Genomic DNA, 23,816 nt, shown 5'->3' with positions numbered 1-23,816 from the left:
AGTTGATAACGATGGCAGTGCGCATCTACTGATTGCTCCTGTCTGATGGCTAACCCCTCTCAGTCTGTGTCTGTCTTCTTACTGCCTTTCCCTGGCAGCAAAGTTCTCTGAATCTATGAAAAAGTCATAACAATTTTAGCCTTAGTTATTAAATGTTAGTAAATGAGACAAGGCCGAGGACTACATTGTTGTATAGGTACTGGTGACACGTTTAGCCTTTTGTCAAAGAAATGCAGCTTTATTTGTTTTCATCTAATTGCAGTCCCCTCCTATTGTCCTTGAACTTTTTTATGGGGTGGTTGGTCATCCAGTTTTGGGTACACAGGCTGTTGGCTAATGCGCTACAAGTGCTACAAAAAAACACTTGCACCCTTCACCACCGCCTATATCTCCAAACAGCAGAATGAATGTGAGAAGCAGTGGTTTCTTTTATCATCACAGGCAATGGGATCTCCAAGAAATGAGCCACGCTTTCTCAACTGGTGATCTTAAATGTTCTCTCTTGGTTTTTCGTCTGTCTTTTTCTTTCTCTCTTTTATATTTGGCTCCAGGAAGAGGCGGTGATATAGCCTTTTTTCAGGACTCCATGTTTCTCTTTCCACTCCTGCAGTGCTGGGACACTCTCCCTCGTCATGACAGGCCTATCCAGCAAAAAGATTTAATTAGCTCTGGTTCAACACAATTAAAAAGCCCCCCCGTCCCCTGTGTTATACGTGGCTATGAAAGAACAGCACTATTGTTCCAATGGAGCTATCAAGAAGAGTTTACAATGGTTTTGGCATGGTTTCAATGTTTTGCCAGTGTAGGGATATAAAAGAGAGCATGGATGTGTTTATGTCACGGTGGCCCCTCATCCATCTACTCACCTCTTCCTCAACAACGATCCACAACCACTCCAACGGTGCATCGCGCCTCGCAAAGTGGCTTCAGAGTTGAGTACGCACTCGGCAGTGAGGACGTTGGGATAGCAAGCTCATCATTAGCAAAGCTGGAAGCACTTTTAAACCCACCGGTCCTCGTGAGACTCTGAACTGCCTTCCTCTACCTGAGTTAGTGGAGAGGCTATTAGTTATGTCAACTCTTAATCATAACCGCGCTCGGAGAGAGAGAGAGAGAGAGAGAGAGAGAGAGAGAGAGAGAGAGAGCCCAGGGTGGGTCTTTAAACTGCCGAGGAGTGGGGGTTCAGTTCACAGTCACTGGGAATATTAGTCATAAAAACACTCATTCCATCATAATAGCATCCAGGGCTTGTTGTAGCTAATTATTGCAGCGGCTGATACTGTTAAATGGTGAAGACGGTGTTTTGGTAATGAAGTGTGAAGTGCATGGAGTGGTAAAAGTCTCCACTCAGCACCACTGGGAAGGTGCTACCAGCACTATTATTACTTCTGCCAGGATCCCAATAAAACCATAGCTGGACAGCTGAATCATGGAGTTATGTGTGTGTGTGAGAGAGAGAGTTTGTGGACTGCTTTATTACTTCCTGAGCTCGGCTGAGATCAATTCTTCCGGCCACACAGGGACAGCGAGGTCTCGATCGGGAGACACAGTCATTTACGCTCCGTGACATGCAGAAATAAACTCCACTGCTGGCCGGCCGTGACCCCGTGACAGGGAGCATGGGAAGGGAGCCAGAGTTTGTTTGCGCTGGACATTTAGCAGAATTATGTGTCTGCCTGTCGCTATCTGACATACGGCATCCTCGTCCACTCGTGGTGTCTCGGAGACCTCTGTTTGTTTATTCCTTTTTGCAAACGCTAATATATTTAGAGTGTTGACATAAATCCTGTTCACAATGGCACGACTCTGAGTGATAATGTTGGGGATGAGACTGCAGAGACAGGAAGTGGACAGAGTCATGTAAGCTTTGCCTCGTCTTGTTTCTTTTGTCAGATGAAGAAAGAGGAGATGCTCGCGGTATCTTTTTCTCACTTTGTGACCACTGAATTTTAAACAATAATTCGATAACCAATTCAGAGCTTGAGGTCTTCATTAGCGCTCCATTGTGTCATTGATGAACGATTGATTTACTCTTTGTCTGTTTCTCTGTCTCAGAGTTGCTCATTCCTCCCGAGCCAAGGTGCTTCGTTAAATTCAACAGACACAGAATCCTTTAACTTGGAATCATTACACTGCTCTTGTATTTCTCTCCGCTTTCCGCTTCCCAATTCGTCTGCCTGCTTTCGGTAGTTCCCCCTCCATCTGAGCAAGGGGAACCACCAAAAGGAACTCATTGTAGTTTCAACTTATAATCAGGAGGTGTAATTATTTAACGTAAAAAAAGATCATGAAATTCACTGCGCATCAGTAGTTCCTCTAATACGTGTAATGAACTTGCAAAGTATTTCTTCACATAAACTAAAATTCAAACAAAGATAAAAGAGTAAAATAGCTTAAGACCATGTACGGCGACGCTAAAGCATTAAGTGTTTTAAACTGATATCCATGTCAGTCTGGCTGGTGAGAGCCTCTGTGGGTCGTTTACGTTGTGAATGACATGTCAAAAGAGGGTCAACTCGGCCAAGGGCAATGCCTCCCGGTCCCGACAAGTCCTCAAAGGGTCGGGGGTGTTTAGCATCTCTTTGTGTCCGGGCTCTTCGTCCCAGTGGACCTGCAAACAACCCCCCCCCACCCAACTCCTCCACCCTGTTCATTAGTCCCTTTGTACGAGGCCTCCGCCCTTCTCTCGCTCCTGCACCCATCTGCTTCATTGTCTTCCATGGGGAGGTCACCTGTGAAGTTTGTCTGCTTCAAAGCACATGTGAGGGAAGCACTCAGAGGCATGTGCCACATGCTGGTTGCCACATGTGGCTGGAAACACACACACACACACGCACACACAGATAGGGATTCATACACACAATGCGTGCGTTTACGCAACACAGGAGCATTGCCGCGTGCACCCAAGAGGCGACACACATTAATTGTTTTCATTATTAAAGATGCATGCGTTGGCAAATGAGCACACACACACACACAGACATACACACATGTTGACACGTCCACCATAACAAGGAACATCGACTCCTACCCAGCCATAAAATGTGAGCTTGAATTTCCAGTTTGTAGGTATGGTGTATCAGCGTATCAGCAACATATCATTACATTAATATCAAACATATTTGCTTGAGCGACATTTTTTAAACGGTTGAAACTGGCAGAGGTTGAGATGATCTCACAGCATTGCCGCAGGATTATTTGTACCGCACTCTCCACAGAGGTTCTCAAATACTGGTGGAACTGGTCCTGTAGCTAACGAGAGGGAGAGAGAGAGAGAGGGAGAGAGAGAGAGGGAGAGAGAGAGAGAGAGAGAGAGAGAGAGAGGGAGGGAGAGAGGGAGAGAGAGATGCTACAGAACGCCTCTCCTCCCCCTCCTCTCCTCCTTCCTGTTTTTCATCAGATCCAAAAGATACAATCCACCCCGAAGCCCTGTGGAAATCCCAGAACACTCCACTACCACATTCCCAATTTCCCACAAACATGATCATTCTCAGAGTACTTGCTTTGGCTCGCAATCGCAGCTTTGATCAAAGCAAAACATTTGCTCGTACTCGGCTTGATTTATTGTTTCTCCTCATGGAATGGTCTCTGTCAGCCATTTGGACATTAAGAAACAAATGAACTTGACAGTGTGCAGCGACCGCTCTGCAGACTTCCTCCAAGCTGCCCAAGCAAATGTTCAGAAAGCACATGTTGGCGTATCGGGTCTGGAAAAATCTGGTGCTTATCCTTTAGATTAGAACTATAAATTATCGATGTGTGTTGAGATGCTTTCATTGACCCACAGGAAGCAGCAGAAACATTAATGAAAATCAAAAAAACAAACATTATTAACTCCACCACGGCAGTAAACTCCCTAATAATCAGATCTTGCGTGGGAAGCCGTTTTGTGTTTGTCGTGGCATCACGTTTGTATTAAGAGCAATAAGGCTTTATTGATCCACACGAGGGAAGTCCCCTCTCGTTTCCACCCCTACATGGACTCGTAGCGCTCAGCTAAAGGAAGACACCCTGGAGCTGCTCTGGTTTTTAGTTTCCGACTCCGGCAGAGCAGATGCAGGTTGACAAGAGGGGTTGAATTTCCTCCCGACTTCCTAAAGCCTGCCGGCGCAAATTGTCTTTGTCATGTGAATTCAGTCAAGTAGCAGAGATCAAACCCACAACTGTCTGACTCATGGTGCCTCCCTCGTGAGGCTTGGGCATATTGTCGGGGTTTAGCTCATTGGTAGAGCTTTTGACTGATCAGGAGGTGCCCACTGTTTAGGGCGGGGTGCACTGGGTTCAAGTTGCACTGTCAGCTTGAAACTGATATCCGGGCTTCCACCTTGGCAGCACTTCATGTCATGTGATTAACTTGTTTAAATGTCTGATGTAACTGTGTTACATTATACACTGTGGGACTGAAGTTTGTTAAATGGCTCCATCTCTAATGGACTTCCTCACGAGTATACAGTGGGTTTTTTACAGCTAAATTGCACAGATGCATTTGTAGGAAACATCACGCTGCTTGGATTACGTTTCTATTAACATAATGAGGAAATGTGGTTAGTTAACGTATCTGTTAAATTGCCAAAACAGCTGGTTCTGAACGTATCATTAACGCTCACTGACAATATATTGAATTTGTTTTCCTCCAGAATATGAATACAGTACAATACAGTATCCACTTTCTTACAGTTTACTCATTGGCAGAAGGTTGGGGGAAGATCATGGCCAAGGTGCATGAGACTCAACGTATTAATGAACATTTATCCAAAGTGCCTTTGTTTCCCAAACCAAACTACACAAGGCACTCGGAGTGTAAACCACAGACCTCCGTGTCAACAACCTCCCTGACTTTGGTGCGGTGCAAATTTAATTTACTCCAAAAAAAACATTGCCTGCTGTGAACATAATCTAAGCAGCAATTACGTGTACCACCTCAATGTAGTCGGGAAAACAATTAAGTAGTATGTAAACAGAGTTTCTAGGAGACAGGGTGGCCTCTTGTGCCTCCATTTATTACCTTCAGTCACTTTTCTTTAAATAACTCCAAGCAGGAAGCAGATTCCCTCTGATTGGACCCATTTACCTGGGCCACAGAGTCCGACCACTCAAACGTCACTGCTAGTTTACATCTGAAGGAAAGAGTCACGACTTGAGGTGTGCCGCTTTGAACTCAGTCAAACTTGAGTCAAACTTGGGCCGCGGTGCCTCACGATAAATCCAAAAAGTCTGAGAACACAAATGGGTCACTACATGAAAAAGTTAGGAAACTTCCCTCTTAGCATGACGGCACCATTTGAGAGAGCGTCATACTTTCTTCAATTTTCATTTTATTTATTTCTTCCAATGGAAAATATGTGTGTCCAGACAACCGCGAGAAAAAAAAAAAGAAGAAGAACGCGACAAAAGAAGTTCACGCTTCTCAGCACATGATCGGGGCTTCAGGACTTCAAGCGCAGCGGCAAAAGTTACTCGGACATTTCATCATTTCATCACTCACCTCCTCACTGTGGGGCCAAGTTATGCAATCCAAACTCTGGACCTCACTTTCTCCCCACTATCTGAGCATCATTCTTGGACACACTTGTCATTATCAGCATTATAAAGAACCGTCTCCCTACTCGCGGTGTCGCCTCGTTGTCTAATTACTGCGTTGTTCCTACCAAGGGAGCTTTCAGGAAAAGTTCAATTTTGGAAACTCCTGCTTCCGTCTCATCATCCCCTGCCTTGAATCTGGATGAAACCTCACGCGCTTTCTCTCATAGCACGACTGATCAGAGCGATGCACATCCAGCCTGCACATCACAATACCATCTGTTTCTAAAACCGTATAACAAAAGTTCTTCCCATAATGCCGAGCAGCGCGGGGCGTCTGCGTTCTCCTCTTCTGTTTCTGCCTTTGTCGCTCCGCCTCTCTGATATGCTTCCACTTGTTGCGCGTGAGTAAACTTCTTTGACCTCATACGCGCGTGTGCTGCTATCAGAGCGGAAATAGATTTGTGCGTGCGCGAGCTGTTTTCTCCAGAATAGCATACGTGCTCAGCAGGCGGCTTCCAACCAGAAACGTCTCCGTCCGTTGAGCGGCGCGGGCCTCACACCGGCGCCCGTATCGCTGCTCCCGCAGCACTCGTCTCATCTCGCACACCAAACGGCTTTCTGTTTTTCTCCCAATAAATCATGAAAGCGTTCCGGGGGGAAAAAAGTCGCGAGGATGCTTTTGTTGAGTTATTCTCACGGCTGAAATATTTGCGATATGGATTTTGGTGTACGTGCTGTCTGGAATCTGCCGTGTGAATGAGTTCCCGTGCGCCAGATGCCGTCTGACCTGCCAGAAACCGGAATCCATTCGCTCACTCATCAGCCTCCCAGTTTCCTCTCACACATCGGCCGTGACAATTAAATCTGTGACAATTTAGGCTTTTTTTTTAGACGCAAGAGAAGCAAAGTCTTTGTGCCACGAAGTGATCCAGCAGCTTCTCTACAAACACACGCTTGTTCGCTGTGGAAAAATCGATTGCGGAGGCTGATGTAAGCTGTTAGTCTCCGTATCTCTATTGTAGCAACGGCTCATAATTACTGTCATTATTATAAATTGCTGTTTACATGCTGGCCATTCCACCTGTAATAAGTCGTATTATATCTGAGTACAAGTTGTCACATCTATACTGAAACGGCAACCCCATTAGCATTAGCGGCTAACGTACCACATGCAAATATCTAGCCAAATTGTCAATTGACTTGATTTTATCGATTTTAATCCTTTGTGTTTTGTGACTGTTGTGATGGACAACATGTTGATGTTGGGTGAGAAGAGGTTTTGGGAGAAGTCTTCATTTATTTTAGTGTCAGGTTTTTCATATTTACAAACCGAATCCTAAAACGTATCAAGCTTCGGTCGCCTTGGCCGTGCCTCCACATTTCCTCGCCCCTTGGCTGGCTGATGACATTTTCAGAGCGGTGTTTTTAATCATGAGCGACTTGGCCACATATCAGCCTGAGTGAGATTTATGGCCCCTTTTCTCCCAGAGCCTGTACCTCCGGACCGGCCTTAATGGAGAAACACACAAAATGGTTGTTTACACGGAAGGTGCTGCTGCAGACCTGTTTCTGGGCCCCGCTGAGGGTTGTTTGGTTTGCTGATTAGCAACTCCCTGAGGGCCCGGGTGTGGAGGGGAGTCTCCCTGAGTCTGGTCTAAGTCAGGTTAGAGTTGGGGGCTGCAGATCCCATTGTTTTAGTTTAAGGGAATGGACATGGCTAAACTAAGGAATTCATTATGCTACTTTTGCAAAAGACAGAAAATGGAAAGAATTATGGAAAAATCTTAATGTATACACCAGAGACTGTTAATAAGAAGTGGGCGTAGTCGTCGGGACATCTTTCTGCATGTGAACAGACGTGACCATATTTGGACTGCGGAGGAGTGAGGTAGAGACAATCACAAAGGGGCCACGCCCTAAAGCATGCTCACGATCACAATGTTTACTGAGGTAGCACATGGAGGCCCAGAAGAGAAATAATGCAAGTTTAAGACTTGTGCGTCGGCTTCACCTTTTCAGAACCGGCGGTTGCCGCCTGGTAAACACAGCAGACGCCGGTTGCATCTGAGTGTACAACCAGGAGTGAAGCCGGACTTATGTTTCCTAACCGTTTTGGGCAAGAGGAAACGTCCCCGGCGCAGAGATCAAGCCCGAAAGCATGACCTCACATTCTCATTAATTGTTCAACAGCCCAGAGAAATTAGAGAGTCATGAAGCAAGCATGTACACACAAAGGCATAAAACATGCTCACGCTCATGTGTTTGCACTCCTTCATTTGTGGGCGCATGCAAACAGATAAACACAGCGGCTGCAGCGCTCTCTGGGGCTTCAGCGTAGAGCAGAGGCTCGACCTAGATGAGTCAGGTTTGATTTGGGGAGTGAACTCCACTTCTCCCTTTCCTCTCTGAGATCTTCATTGTCTGGGGAAACAGTCTGCAAGCAGCACACACACACACACACACACACACGCAAACACGCACACGCTTGTGTTGTTGAAGTGTCTAGGTGTCTGCTGCTGGAGGCCTCATCTCTGAGGGCTTTAGGGACTCTGACATCCTCTCCTTTCTCTCTCCAGTAAATAGCCTGTATTGTGTTTCTGTCAGGAGGAGAGAATCAGTCTCTGTCTCTCTATTTCTTGCTTTCAGTGAACACAGGACAGTTGTCTCAGCAACACGGTGTGAATGCAGCTCTCTCGGGTTTTTACTCAGGGACTGTGATGGGACATTGTACCCAAAACCCAAACAAATAGGATTGCCATGTGGAGGGTGTCATTGAGACGTGGACTGATGCCAAGCTGGGAAGAACTTCCAGGATACATGTTCACATCCATATTTAATGATCATAAAATTGTAGTGACTGTGAGTCAATTCACCTTTACAGTTGATGCCGAACAGGCAGAAGAAGATTGAAGAGATGTCTATAACTGCCGAAGCTCGCCCTTAAACTGCTCATTTTGAAGAGATGACCCCGATATAGAGTTATGGCACGGAGATGTATTAGTTCTATCAACCATCCAAAGAAGTGGAGAGGCTTCAGAGGCTTCACTGTGTGAAGAACGTCACCTTTAGAACCTGCATCCAACCCAGCGCCGAGGACAAAGCCACAGCTTGTTTGGATTTGTCTACAAATTTGTTCTCTTGTGCCTTTACCAGCTGAGCGCTGCACTGGGGTATACGTAAATAGAAAGTAGGCAAAGTAGCAACATACCACTGGACTTTTTTTACAACCCAAGGATACTAAACGATGCCTTTTTTTGGTTTCCATATACAGATTTGTCGTATTTGAATGCAGTTGGCTAATGGAAGTGTGTTGGCTGGATTGGTCTTTGAGGTTTGGATGTAGAATGAAAGTATAAGAGGGGGCTACCAGTTACTGCTTCAGTCAGAACAGCAACAATAAACTTAGATCCTCCACAGAGGAAAGAAAAAAAGAAAAAGAGGACACAAAAATGTAAAAATGTATTTGTATGCACACGTGCAATTATGCATGAAAGCTGAAACAAGTCTGCACACACATAAATTTATACGACATATTTATGCATGAAAGCTGAAACGAAACAAGTCTGCACACACACACACACACACACACACACACACACACACACACACACACACACACACACACACACACTGTATAGATTGTTGGGCACTTAACTCTAAAGCCAAGTAGGGTTTTTGTTTTCATAACTGCCCCTCTGCCTTCAAGTGCTTTTCCACCCATCCATCTATTGGATTTCATCTTTTGCTCTTGGTGAAGGTCAACAGTTAATGTTTATTTAAAGTTTGCAGTGTCTGACATTGCATCAGATTAGCGTTTTTGCTGAACACTCCACAGAAGCACTCCGAGTGGCGCTCTCGACCCCGTCTGGCCTTCGGATGACCAGCGTCCTATTTTTAAGTCTTCTACATGTTCCATCTTCTTCTGCACAGTCCTGGTTCCCACCACTGCAGAACTGTCTCGCTGCCTCCTTCACTCCAAAAGAGAAATAGATTTGTTTTGTCCCCCCGTGGATGATTCAGGTCAGGGTGTATTCAGTGGAAATCCCCTTAGCCGCACACAAGGGACATCAATATGTAGTCGGTGGTTGGAGAAGAGAGTTAAAATGGCTCAGTGCCATAATTTATTCAGACATTGAACTGGCCCAGGCTTGAAGGTATTCAAAGTAGCCCAGGAAAAAAACACACACAGCTTTTAGACATTTCATGAAGCCAAGGTTGCTTGGCATTTATATTTAAATCAGTTTGCTGTGAAAGCATAGACTCAGCGTACGGCAGGGCCAGAGGGCCCCAAGAGGAAAATACCCAGTTCACCCACCAGACAGCCTTCCAGATACTGCCTATATTCCAACTTTGTATTTAAATACTACTGAATACCTGCTTTATTTATTCCATGACCTCTCACTCGGCAGGAACATACCATTCATGCATCTGTGACGTTCGCTGCAGAAGTTCTACTCCATAATGTATGAGTGCACCTTTTCTTTCCCTGAACCCACCTCTCATCTTCTGATTAAAGGGTAAGTCCACATGGAGCCACACCCCAAAGAGTGTGTGCAATAGCAGCTGATTTACATCTGACAGCTGATGACAAACGCCTGCTGCTGCAACACCGTGTGGTCAAAGGTTTGGTTAATAGAATCGGTGCAATGGGAGCAAATGGGGCTCCAGCCAAGGAAAAGAGTCACAGCAACACTGAATTCTTCATTATTGAGGTTTTTGTGTGCAGGAAGGATTAGCATCCTCTTCTCAAGCAGACATCTCCTCATGTGGTTGTTAAATGTCAGCACAAAAATAGAAAGTCTAAAAAAAAAAAAGCTCTTTCTTTAATTCAAAGAAACCGACTCTGAAGCCTTGTGTTTTTTTTTCTTTAACAATGTTGAATGCATGAGAGTTTCCACCTTGCTTGGTTTGAGTTCTTCGGTGCGGGACACTAATTCAAGTAAAACATAAAATGTTAAGAAATCCACAATTCCTCTGTGCTTGTATGTAAAGTCAAGTCGGCTCACCAGCCTTAACCATCCTCTCGGCATTATATGGAGAAAGGAAAGGTCAGCTCTACTCTCATTTATCTCATGTGTTTCCCAGAATGCATCAATACTTTTTTGCTTCAAATATAACGGCCTGGATACGCCAGAATACATCAAGCATTTTTTTGGTCTTATATTTATTGGTATCATCATAATAATATCATAGCAACAATTATCATAAATTAATCCGTGTTAGCAGGTGTTTGCCTTTCTTTACAGATGTTTGCCTATCTTTATGTCTCTGTGAGGTCATTTGATCATCATAAAAATAGAAATATGAGAGAACAAACACACACACACACACACACAGTCCAGTCTCCGCGCGTCCTCTCTGTGACCTTATCAGTATGCTGAGTCATTAGCTCCATTACCGTGAGTTGGCAGCCAGTCAGGAGGAAGTGCCACCCCCTCTCCTCTCCAGGTACAGTAAAGGAGCCTCTCCATTTACGTTATGCCATCTCAGTGATTGGAAGCTTCCACAGCTAATACATTAGAGCTGACCCCATCTCTTTCACCACCACGTTGGAAGTTGATTTGGCCGCGTTATTAGCGCCACTTGAGGGGAAAGTGGGAACGCGTCGTAAAGGTAGATGTCACCGTACTGCGGCCCGGTGTTGTTTATGACCGACGAGAGACATGAGAGTAGAAAGGAGAGTTTTTTAAGTGCTGCGAGTTCATCAGTGGACGAGTAAACACCAAGCAACTTCTTCTAAAGTTCAGATGAAGTGCTCTCTTTGGAGATTGAGAAGTGCAGAAGGTAGAAAACACACAGGCTGTTGGATTAGTTTTTCCCTCAAATTAGTGTCGGAGTAAATATTTTGGATAAAAGTAGGCCGTGCAAACACTGAATCATGTTTCCTTTCATACCTGTAACACCTAGACAGAGCATCTTCTTGCTACACTGAGCTCTGAAACCTCACGGTTGTAAGTTCCCTAAACCTTTCTGGAGCACAAGTTTTTAACATAAAGTTATTCATGGGATGATTTTCATAATGCTGATGCTGCCTTTTTTTTGCCAGTGAAGAGGGCATATGGTGCAGGTAATAATTGCAGCTTTAGGGTGAAGTGCACAATAGATGATTGACAGTTATCTCTCAAAACAACACATCAACCTAAGCACAACCTCTTAAATAACCTTTCTTTTAACTAGGAAAAGGGTTCTCATGACATTTATCAGTCGTGGACATTAGCAAGAAGGGGGTACATCATACTTTTGATCTAAAGACAATTAAAACTATCATCCACACACTTTAAAATATCAAATAGGCGTTTTCATGGTTTCCACATGACAAGACATTGTTTTATGCATACCTTATAATTGATTCTTATTACATGTTTTTTTTTGATGTCATTTGGATGAACAGTGAAACATCCTGAACATCTCAATAGTCCGTCCAGTATATTGTTCTAAAACTGCTTTATTTTCATGTTGGCTCGTATCAGGTGCTTTTTACCAGAGTGAGCAAGAGGTGTCAAGATATAGGGGTATTAAAGATAGTATTTTCATAGCACACCTAAGATATTATTGCAGAAATAGATAATACAGCGCTTTAGTACTGTGACTCCATCTCCCTATTTAGAATGTGACCCTATTTGCCAAAAGGGAAGAAAACATAAATGCAGAATAAACAAAGATGAAGATGATTTAATGTTCTTATTGCAATAGCTCCTCTGCACCTCTTGTCGACGTGTCTTTGAGACCCTGGAGCCAAAGTTGCTCCTCAGATGCTTTACAGCAGAAACCTCTCCGGACACTGAGGATGGGTCGAATGCAGTTGTGAAGATAAATAGGCTTATTTTTATTTATTTTTTTAAACCGCCCTCGTTGTAATTAAAGCAAAGCCGCCACCCGTTCTATACACGTGAACAGCTCCTCATTCAGCAATAACAGCAGTAAACATCAGTAGCTGTGCTGTAACCTGTAGGTCCACAATGGAGTATGCAGACAGATTCTTCAAACTAAATGACTTTAATATTGACTTTTGTGCTGTGTGTATATATAGCAGTGCTTTTATCCACAGTGATTCATCCCAGCTAATATATTTCTCCCCCAAACAAGGTGAGAGGGAAAGATAAATAAAGGACAAAGCAATACGAGGTAATCGCCCCTGGAGAGTCTGACCTCTCCCTGTGGTGAGTTGTGGTGTGTGTACATCTCTATGACCCTGCAGCCCGGCCATAATCCCTCACTACAGGGGCTGGATTAGGGGCTCCTTTTATTAGCCCAACGGCCTCGCTCCCTCTGCAGCCTGGATCGATGGCCGGCTCGGTCTGAAGTGGCGGCGCTGGTTATTAAACGTGGGACCGACCGAGCCCTTCGGACCGCCGGGATAATCCCATCACAAATTAAGTAGAGGGAAATTGTTTAGGGAAGAACGGGGAGGGGGAGAGAATCTTCATATTGTGACCTTCGAAACACAAACCAGCACACTGCTATTTATCATATGTTAGTCTGTGAGGGTTTTAATACAGAGGAGACCTCGCTGTATGGGAATCCTCTCGTTAATATTAACGCTTCTGTCTTTCTCTGCTGAATTCAATTCACTTATTTGGTGTGACTCTTTTTGGTTGTAAATGATTCAAATAACATGATTAGTCTCCTCACAATGGACGTTTCAGTCTGTTAGCATCTGAAAACAATCGCGTCGCTTGAAGCGAGATCGATGCTGACGTGTTTTCAAAAGACCGAGATACACGTCCAGTAAGAGCTGAGGTATTCTGGGAAATACACCGAGGCTTTTAATCCACACCAAGTGTCTTGTATAACTTCCTGTCTCACACACACACACACACACACATGCACAAAAAAACAAAGCTGTCCTATATAAAAAAAAAAATCAAGACGCAGTATGGAGATTTACAGTTTCAAATTTACTGCATTTCTTTTCTTCTTTTTCTGACTTTGTGTCATATATTTCCTGTTTTTTCCTCTGTCCCTCTCACTCGCTGTCTTTCTGTATATGTGTGTGTGTGTGTGTGTGTGTGTGTGTGTGTCATCTCTAAGCCTGTCATGTAGGATATTACTGGACGTTAATTATCCCCGCTGTCTGAGGTGAACGTCATTAGAGCCCTGAACTGGATGTGAACCAGCCGTTACCGAGAGGGGGCAAAGTCTATTAAATGGCATTATTGAATCTTCAACCTAATTTAAGAGTAAACGCACAGTGACTGGCCATCTGGCTGCTAGCTGGGCTTTCTTTACTCAATTTCCAACCTCTTTTGAGGAATCCTACAGACAAGGGCCAGAATAAATGAAACACATTTGTAACCGAGTAATGCAGAATGTATTAAAAGCTGCTGGTGAGTTTTGCTGGCATGGCCTGTGGAAGCAGAGTGGTTTGGTTAGAGGGAAGATCAGACAGAGTGTTGGAAACGCTACTCTGAAAGTGGTTTTACAAGCTACCTGTTGCTGTACGAGAACTAGCAGCAACGATTCCCTCAAGAGAAATAGAGTTTTATTAACTCAAGTTGCTTTGAAAAAGTAGTTTCGCCAACTCCACATTTTGGTTGCAGAGAAAGTTTCTCGGAGTTTCCAGATGTCATCACATCATATGCATCAGAAATCACAGTGAAAGAAGGAGCGGGACACACGCTGTGACAACAGCTCTTTTCGGCTCAAACAGGATAGCCCTGCGGTACGAATGTTTCCGTATTGGCATCGGCCATGCTGGGAATAAGAAGGGATTTTATAACATTGATTTGATTTAACGATGAGCAATATTCAGCATTTATTATAATGTCAAATGTGGTTAAGTCGCCATTAAACTACTGTGAAATGTCGTGAAAGCACTGACTGTGCTGAGGTCTCCGTGTCTCCATCCCGCCACATTAAGAGCTGAGCAATTCCTACACCTGCACTGATAGCTGGCACTCGGCGCAACTTGTGAGATGCCAAATTGTCCAATATGGATGTGATTTCCAAGATATGGGCCACATAAATATACAAAACAATCTTAAACAGTCACCTTCATTGTATACGGATGCAACATTGTAACCCTAATGCTAACCCCTAATCCTATTTATTGTTTGAGTTGTGTTTAGAGGTTGTACATGGGGATTATATATTATTGTAGCCCTGTAGTTTTTTTTATACCTAACATGTTTTTTTTTGGGGGGGCGGGGGGGATTTATACCATGATTTCTTCTTGATTTTCCTGATATAAAAGGATCCCCTAATTAGGGGACAGATTAGAACAGATTAAACTGCGCGGACTACTACAAATCAGATTAATAGTCATGACAGCTATAGTTCAAACTGAGAGAAATACCTTTGAAATCTCAGCAACCTCAGTTTACAGGCGAGCGAGGGACCAGAATGACTCTCAGTGAGTCGACCAACAACCTTCAAGCAAAGTGTTGACGACAGACCAGGAGGATTAGCTAGCGGGAGTGAAATAAATAGTAAGGAAGGAGGGGGTCGGGTGGATGCTTTATCATGTGAGCCTATCAGAGCAAGTACAGGTGAAGGACATGGGAGAAGGTCAAGAGAGACGCTTCTTGAAAAGACTCTTGTTTGACAAAATACGGCAAGCGAGGGTGTGATTTTCCCGTCTGCAGAATAAAGGCGACTGACAAACACGTTGTTGATCTCACCTTCATTTCGGGGATTCAATCACATAATTACTCTGCCTTCATTCCCGGCTACCCTAGCGGGCGGGAGCGACACACGATTACATTCGAGTCTCCCGAGTCTTGTCACAGCATTAAATACGCACCAGTTGCGGCGCGGCGTAAGCCGTGGGTTTTGAATGCGTCGCTCCCGCCGCTAAGACGCGACTCCGCTGTATCGGATGGAAGCTTAGCACCGGCATATGCTTGCTGCCATGATCCGCCGATGGATGACAGGTGGTTACCCAACTATTTGCATAATCACGGGCAGGCTGCTAGAGCGACATAAACAAATCCATATGGCCTTTTGGGAAAATCCAGATGATTCATACCACGGCTCACGGATATTACTTCCAGTGTCGCAGACATCGGTGCGATCGCTCCCTGAATGTTTCAGTCGGAGTGGGAAGTGCGGAGCAGACGTCATTCCTTCTACTTGTTCTGGCAGCTCTGATCAAATACGAGAACTTGACACCGAGTTTTAGTTGCACTTGGGTCAGTGTGGCAGCTGTAACATGGACCAGCGTTTCCTGTGCAGCTTCTTCTCCATGTTTGATGGCAGGGGTAATTTGGGTTGGGAGACCCGGTTTCAAACCCCGGGAAACTTTCCAGAATCAGCATCAGCCATTAGTGCGGCGTGTAAAATGACCCTTATCTTGAGTCGGATCATGATATGCGAGCAATTACAGTTGTAATTGTTCTTTTAAAGGGTTCATAATTATCTCTCATATTTACGTTTTTTAAAGCCGTGTAATTTTCCACCCATAACTGTATCTACAGTATATTGATGTCACTTTTGGAAGACTGAAGCCAAGCCAAGCCTCCCATAGTAGAGCTATACAATGTTTCCTTTGGGCTGAGTAGACCTTCTATGGAAAGAAAAGTACTTATAATCACCACTTCCCAAGTCTCAGCGGCCACATGGTGAAGTCGAGGCGGTACTGTGGGGTCTATGGTTACCAGACAGCAGAAATGTGCCACAGTTGCAACACTTGAGTTGGAAAGTGATCTGCTCATTATGCGATTAACGCAGGTTTAATGTTGCTGTCACTCTGTCTCTCACCCTGTTTCTATCCTTTCCTTGTGCTCCACAGACATGCCTCTCCACGTCCGACGCAGCAGCGACCCCTCCCTGGTCGGCCTTCTTCCGGGCGAAGTCCTGGTCGGTCCAGAGGAACCTTCCAGAAAGAACCCAACCCGCTGGTCCACAACCGCTGGCTTCCAAAAGCACAACCCCAAACCAAACACCAGCACGGGCAGCCTGGAACAAAAGGTAACATATCGTCACCTTCCTAAAATGCGGGGTGCACGAGCTGCCTCTAGACACGGCACAACAGGCATTCTGTGATACCGGTCAAATTATGTTACGATTACTAATATTATGTTCAAGTGAGATTTTCATTGACAAAAATGCCAACTAAATTGCTAGCTTAAATGCTAGCTTCAAAATGCCATCTTGAAAAGCTTGTAAAATGGCCTAAGTCACATTGTCTTTTGACTTAGGCAAAATAAAATGGCCGAAGTCACACTCTTGACATCACATGATCTGTTCAACTGAGGATGTAGGAGATTTTACCAGAGGTGTCCAGTATCATGAGGAGATGATTTAGGCAAGAAAATCATTTTTGTCAAAAAATGACCTAGGACATTATTTTAGGAACAAACAAATAATAATAAAGATATGAATCTGGTCTTCAAACTATTGGTACGCTTGACTTTCGACCGCTATATCTCAAAAATACTACTTACTAAAATGATTGATGTCAGAAACGCTAACGAGAATCTAACAAGGTGGAAACTCAACAGAGCAAAAAAACATTGCTACAGCAGTTCTGTATGTAGTTTATACCACTTCAAACAGCATCTAGCCCTGAAGTTATTTTCCACAGTGCTGCAGATGTACTGGAGCTGCATCAATTATAATGTCAGAGAGATGTGCTCTGAAAACCTGCAACCTCCAGCAGTCTCTCTGTTTTTTAACTTCCCCTCATTTTCATTCAGTCTCTCCTCTGCACCCCGAATCAAAGAAGTACACTCGTGCCGCCCTGCTCACAGATATCCAGCGGAGCCATTGATAGTCTTCAACTGAAACTCGCTCCTTCTGTCAACACCCCTTGTTGTGTTAAAAAAAAGAAGAAGAAAGAAAAGTGTTAAACACTTTCCCTTTATTCCAAACTCACCTTTCTGAGTCTTTTTATGCCTCTGATTATAAATCCTAAAAAGAAAAGAAAAAGGGTAGCTCAGGTACAACCCCCCCCCCCCCCCCCCCCCCCCCCCCCCCCCCCCCCCCCCCCCCCCGCGGCTTCTGAAAGAGAAGGGAAGCCAATTAACTCCTCAAGATGGCCGCCCCCGACGTGGTGCTGCCAGACCTTTACGTCTTGCTGGGAGAGAGATACGTTCCCGATGAAACAGGGAGGTAAAAAAACAAAAGGGAGACGATTGAGTGCTTGGAACGTGACACAGCAAACCTCCACGTGATTAGTGTGTCTGGAAGCATTGTCTGATAATCCCATTGAAAGACACTTTAGTTGTCAGAGCCTCTAACAGTGTAATGGCACACTCCCCAGCGGAGGGCAGGGAAGAAAAAAAGAAAAAAGGTTGAGGTGAAACCCGTTATCAGGCCTTTCATTTTGTCTCGGGGGCTTCTTTTCTGGCCCATCTTAATCGGAGCAAATATGTTTTAGATATTTGTTTGTCAGTTTGAGCCTGTGTGCTCAAGAATAATGAAAAAAAAAGAAGCAACAAAACCCCAACAGAACAGGGATGTAAATAGATGTGACTGTTCTGCTCCGGGGCTTCCACTCATGTGTGCCCTCTGCAGGATATTGATGTTTGGTATAGCTTCCCTCTGTGGGATAAGCAGGGTTTCAGCTACAGCATTGGCTTCAATAGGATTTAACTTCACATTATAAACGATCGCACAGAAGCACATCATATAACGTAATGACAACTGTGACATGACACCGCAGATTACATGTAAAAAGTGATTTCCCATTTTTGAATGGATCACTCCAAAAGGACGCTTTAAAAGACTCTGCATAGTTTGCAGCATCCTTAATTACTATTTGATTGAAGGCTATTCAAATAACAGCCAGAATATATATGCAGAGTGTATAGATTAAAATATATATATATGTCTTTTTTTTTAAATATATCTTTATTTAAAAGGGACCACGTACAGTTAAAACCATTTGATGCACTGTACCAGATTTTAGCTACAGCTAATTCGCAGTCCCTTGACAGACCATAACAAACATAAAACAAGAGCAAACAGTACAGGATAAAATACACAATACAACATCATATGGGGGAAGAAGGTACACAATACAAAGCTACAGTACAGCACATTCAAAGTAAGTAATACAAACCATTAAAAGCAAGTAATACAAACCACATATAAAGCTTGACTGACTGTTCTTTAGCAGGTGATCTGAATTAGATCAATTTAAGTAATCTTCCTGTCACTGGCAGCTGGTTTGAAAAGTAATGTGCTTGCACTGGGAGGCTGTCCTTTTTATTCAGCTCAATATCTCTTTTTCAAACACACACACACACACACACACAGTCTATTTGAGTCTATTTCCATGCAACCAACAACAGATGTTGAATGTATTAGTCAGCATTGACTTTGATATATTTCTGTCTTGGCGCAAACCTTGCACTCAGAGGGAACCATACATCAGTGATTAGCGTTGCCAGAAGAGCGTTTGGATGCAAGCCATACCCCATAGTGTCTCCCCATTGTCTGTGGACGTTTCCTTCACACACTACAGCCAGCCGTGTTCTGTTCAATTCCCTGTGAGTTCAATTCTGGCCGAGTTGGGCCCGGTTCTGCTAAGTCTTCCTAACACAAGCCAACGGGAGTCCTCCGTCATCAGCTCGCACTGTAAACTCATCACGTCTCCCGATGGCTTCACAATGCCTCGCGCTCCCAGCTCTCCACGCTTAGCGCAGTCAAATAAAGGGATTAGGTCGTAGATATGGGCCTGTTGATTTACTGCTACCTCTCTGGTATCTTGGTTTCTCCCTGCATTTGTACGATCTGCGTTGTAAACCTTTTTTTTTGGAGAGGGGTCCTTTGTGTTGCGCGTCGGGGGCGAGGCCACGATGGCTATCGGGGGCCGTCTCAGTAGAGCCCACGTGTCCGGCTGAGTTTTACGGTCCTGTCTGCTGGGCTTCCCCGTCACGCCACATTCAACTGCACTAAAACACACATGGCTTATTAGCATGCAGGGGATATGGATATCTCCCCTGTTCTCTCTCTCTCTCTCTCTCTCCCTCCCTCTCTCTCTCTCTCTTCCTTGCATTGTTTGCCGCTATTTTATCCCTCGTCGAACATAACTTGTTTTCATTTGCTTTTGTTCCTCCCTTCGGCTGCCTGTCATCCTCCCTCTCATTCGACGACGTGCCACTTGGGAGAATTTCTTTCTTCAACTTTTTTGTCTGTGTTCTCCTGTTGTGTGATGTCTCATTAAAGAAAGCCAAACTTCTGTTTTGTGCCCGTCTCGCTCTTTAGCTGCCGTTTCGTAACTCGTCAGACCTTTAATCATTCTCATTCTGTTTGTGTGCCTCGGTGAATCGTTGTCTCCGCTGTGTCTTTTGATATTAATTTGCTTTCATCTTTATTCAAATAGCTTCAGCTTCCGTGACCTTCAATTGCCGATGTTTCAATGGCGAGGCTAGCATGTCTGGAATGTAATTTAGTGTGTGTTTTGTGCTCGTGGACGTTGTAATAAGTCTGCTGAAGTCTGCCGGTTTTTGACATTACCTTGGCGGTATTATTTTGGAAGGTGTAATGAAAGAGCTGCGGCTGCCTTATTTTAGCAGGCCTCTAAGCAGCAGCTCAGGTTTAGCGGTGGGGAAGGGGTCAGGGGTGAGGGTTGAAGGGACAACACAGTACTGGGCTGTGGCACAGGTCCAAGATATACTAACCGACATCCACCACAAGATGTCTGTCATCCAGCTGCTGTAGCACCAACCCACAAAACGTGGAGAATGGATGTGAGACCCATGCAGCGATGTTCAGCTCTCCGTCTCTTTCTGTTCCTCTGCAGGGTAGAGGAGGCCACGCCTATCGGAGTCTTCCTCGTGACGCGAGTGGCTGGACCACTCAGTTCCAGAGAGAAACCACTCGATCGTCCCTGAGCGCCAACCATCCTATGGTGGACCAATGGCTGGACAGACAGGAACAGGTATGGAGGTGGAACTTAAAAACAAAAAAAATAGACAATCTAAATTCACATAACCGTAAAAGTCGGGTTACAAGCCGCTACAACCTTCGGTCAGTGTCCCCGTTAGCTTCCCGCTGTAGCTAGCTCCTGCTAGCTCCCCGACAACCACCGAAGGTAGCGGGACACCCGACTCGGGCAGAGGGGATGCGGGCAGTAGCAGCAGCAGCGGGGAGCTAGCAGCAGTGCTGCTGCTAGAGCTAGCTAGAGCTGCTGCTAGCTAGAGCTGCTGCTAGCTAGCACTGCTGCTAGCTTGCTACAGCGGGGACACCCACCGGACGTATGAGCGGCTTGTAACCCGACTTTTAAGGTAAATGCAGTTTACATGCATTCCGTCATGGTACGTGTTGGACAGTTTTAAGTGTCACAGCAATCCCTGGCCTCATGTTACCGCACATAAAAATGGTCATGACGAGTTCCACACTGTGAGCTATACAGACTTGACATTTGAGAGACAGAACACTGGTATTGGTTTGGTACTTGAAAAACACCCTGAGCTGTGGTTTTATAATCTGAAGAGATAAAATTGGATCGTACATACTGCCACAACATTTCTGGCAGGTGTTATTATCTGCATACGAGAATAGTTTTCACGCCCACTCGGCAGCCATGTTTCCCTAATCATATTTCCCACTGAGTGACAGTTACATATAACATGTGTCTTTTGGCTGAGACATAAATCCAGAGCCCCTTAAATCAGCAGTAGTGGATTTAGCTCTTCGGCATGGCTGCAAAACAAATCGCACACAGGCTGCATTGTGCCATAATGCACCACACTCTGACGTGTTACAGCGGCTGTAAGCACAGCAGTGACAGATAACAGCGAGCTGGTTACATCCCCACTGACTGCTCACTGCCCAAGTCAACTCGGAACAGAACCGGTGACTGACATCAGACTTCATACTTCTGTTCCATGTGGCTGTACTTTTCATAAAGTAACAGCGCACATTATAAGTCACTGCAGGCTCGTCTCCTCACTTCACACCTCCCCGCGCCGCCGGCACGTTGTGATTGTCTCACTCGGCGACTGGTCTCGCTACTCCGCCTGTCAGAGGAGAGGAAAAATGTTCCCCTTTTAAAAGTTATTAAAAGTGACAGAGGCTCTCTGCCGGGAGAGCGGAAATGACCTTGGGAGGTGTCGGACACGCCGAGCTCGCTTGTGTGCCAGCCTCTACCTGAGGTACCTGACCTTGAGGTATCTGGCCTTATGTGCGAGGTGTTTAATCGATCCCGCCTCCAAGGTAACATATAAGAAAAGAGCAAAGAAAGGGTGTGAAACGCAGTGATACAGAAAGAAGAGAAAAAGCCAATGCACAAAAGGGTTGATGGACATTCTAGCTGCTTGTGTTGAATTCCATATTCCATTCAGCTTGCCAGGGTTTTCACCTGAATGTCTGGCCTGCCGTGCTTTGACTTTCTGGGTGGTCTGTCTGAGCTCCTCTCTCTCGTCTCATTGGAAAACAACCTGGCCAAGGCTGTGTTTCATTGTTAGGGTGGCAAAACTATGAAGTATTTTCATTCTGGAGAGTTCTCTCAGTGTTTGTCTCTGGCTCGACAGTCTGCCAGGACAAAGGAGGAGAGTCAACACATGTATTTATTTTGTATCTGTTAATTAGACTTAACACTGTTTATCTTGTGGGCTTTTCTTTCATTCATATGATGATAGAATCCGAAGTTTGAAGATGAAATCATTTAAAAGTCTGATGCTGCTTAATGATGCTGTGTGTACCTGAACATTAAACACAATCATCCTAAAGTTACTTGGAGTTGCGGTGGTAACTGGACTCCATCCATTACTTGATTGTAACTGTATCCGTTTTATTAATTTCCCTGATTAGTGATGGTTGAGCTATGCTTCTCTCAGCTTCAAGAAGACACAAACTGTGCAACGTAGATGTAAATTTGTTCCCCTAAATCCAAGATTACTGTAAGGTTTCCAGGTTAATACATATAAAGAATATCTGGTGAAATACAAGAGCAGGAGGCCTACCAACATCAGTGTGTAAACATTTTAAGAATAACAGCCGAAGTGCGAGTTTAAGCATCCACCCGGTAGCTGAGTCTCGGTGCTACCCGAGTGTTTGTAATCTGACAGCTGTACGAATTTAAATGATTCACAAAACACAAATCCGCTCATTAGAGGTGACACGGCGACGGCTTCAAAGAGGCGCCGCGCTGCCCAGTTGTTTCTCTCCTTGAAGTCACTGCATCTCCGGCTTGATCGCTGCCTCTCCCTCCCACGCGTAACAGTTAGATACTTTGTCTTCTTTGTCTGTCTGATGGGCGGCAGCGCAGGAGAAGGATAAAAATACACAGCGTGGGATAATTAAAAAGAATTGTGATCAGCGCTAAATTGCTGGCGGAGATAATGAGTGTACACAGATACAGACACAGACACACACACACACACACACACACACACAGCTACGTGCGCACCATGTTTTTTAGGAAAATCTCTCCAATTAGAAGTTGTTTGTTAATCATGGATTATTTTTCTCCTGTACTTTATCGTTCTGCTTTATGAGAAAAGATTAAAGCATAAACAAACGAAGATAGGGCATCACACTCATTTCTGTTTGTTCTCCGAAACAACTGAGGCATTCTTTACTTTCTATATAATGTGTGTGTGCGTGTGTGTGTGTGTGTGTGTGTGTGTGTGTGCGTATATCATGGCACTCCAGGCACACGCCCCATCCCTGAGTCATACTGCACCGTATGTTTTTAAGCACTTCTTCCTACATCTTCTCCTTTGAGAAGATCTCCTTTTGCACCATTTGGTTCTGCCGGAGTGCTTCTGTCAGCATTTTATTTATTGCATAAGTTGAATATTTGTTGGCGGCATTGGTTGATCGCCCAATCTCATGGGTTTAATAACGAGTTGGGTGTCTCAGTGGTCGGCGGTCACGAGGCTGGCTCGCCGCTCTAGTTATATCTGGAGAGCGCGCTTCACTTGCCTTACAGTGTGTTTATCTAACCAGTCAATAAATTCACTTTAGTGTCAAACAATTCCATCCGAGACATTGGGAGCTCCAGCCGCTCAGTCCCTCGGCACCCTTCACACACACACACACACACACACACACCGCCTGACAAATGTGGTGTGGAGAAAAGCTCGCACGATCAGCCCATATACGCCAAAGCCTTATGAGTTATTCTTGATATAAACAGCTGACATTAACAGTGGGCTATTATCCCACTGATGAATGCTAATGGATCCCTCCCGCTCAGCCTCACACGTGCACATACACACATTCGGCTCTGGCTGAGTGCCTCTCCGCTGTATTGTTTTGCAGCCTTGACGAGGGACCGGAGGCCATTATCATGAGCCGTACCAGAGGCGGGGGATGACACCAGCTGTCAGTCATGGAGGGATTTAACCCAATCAAAACGGCTCACATGGAGGGAGACGGAGACGTTTTTTGCAAACCCA

General features: G+C 44.9%; 1 protein-coding gene across 1 annotated transcript in view; it reads left to right on the top strand.

Annotated features, from left to right (window-relative positions):
* Nucleotides 1-23,816, top strand: part of LOC306750590 (partitioning defective 3 homolog) — a gene marked incomplete at both ends in the record, with an annotated part of 310,757 nt that overhangs the window by 102,042 nt on the left and 184,899 nt on the right. The window contains 2 exons of the mRNA XM_079234040.1: nt 16,253-16,431; nt 20,213-20,350. Of these exons, the coding sequence (XP_079090166.1) occupies nt 16,253-16,431; nt 20,213-20,350 (317 nt within the window). The remainder of the gene's footprint in view (nt 1-16,252; nt 16,432-20,212; nt 20,351-23,816) is intronic.

Source organism: Taurulus bubalis (assembly GCF_910589615.1).
Source record: "Taurulus bubalis genome assembly, chromosome: 18".
Lineage (NCBI taxonomy): Eukaryota > Metazoa > Chordata > Actinopteri > Perciformes > Cottidae > Taurulus > Taurulus bubalis.
Note: the sequence above shows the minus strand (reverse complement) of the source record. Positions and strands in the feature narration are given on the sequence as shown.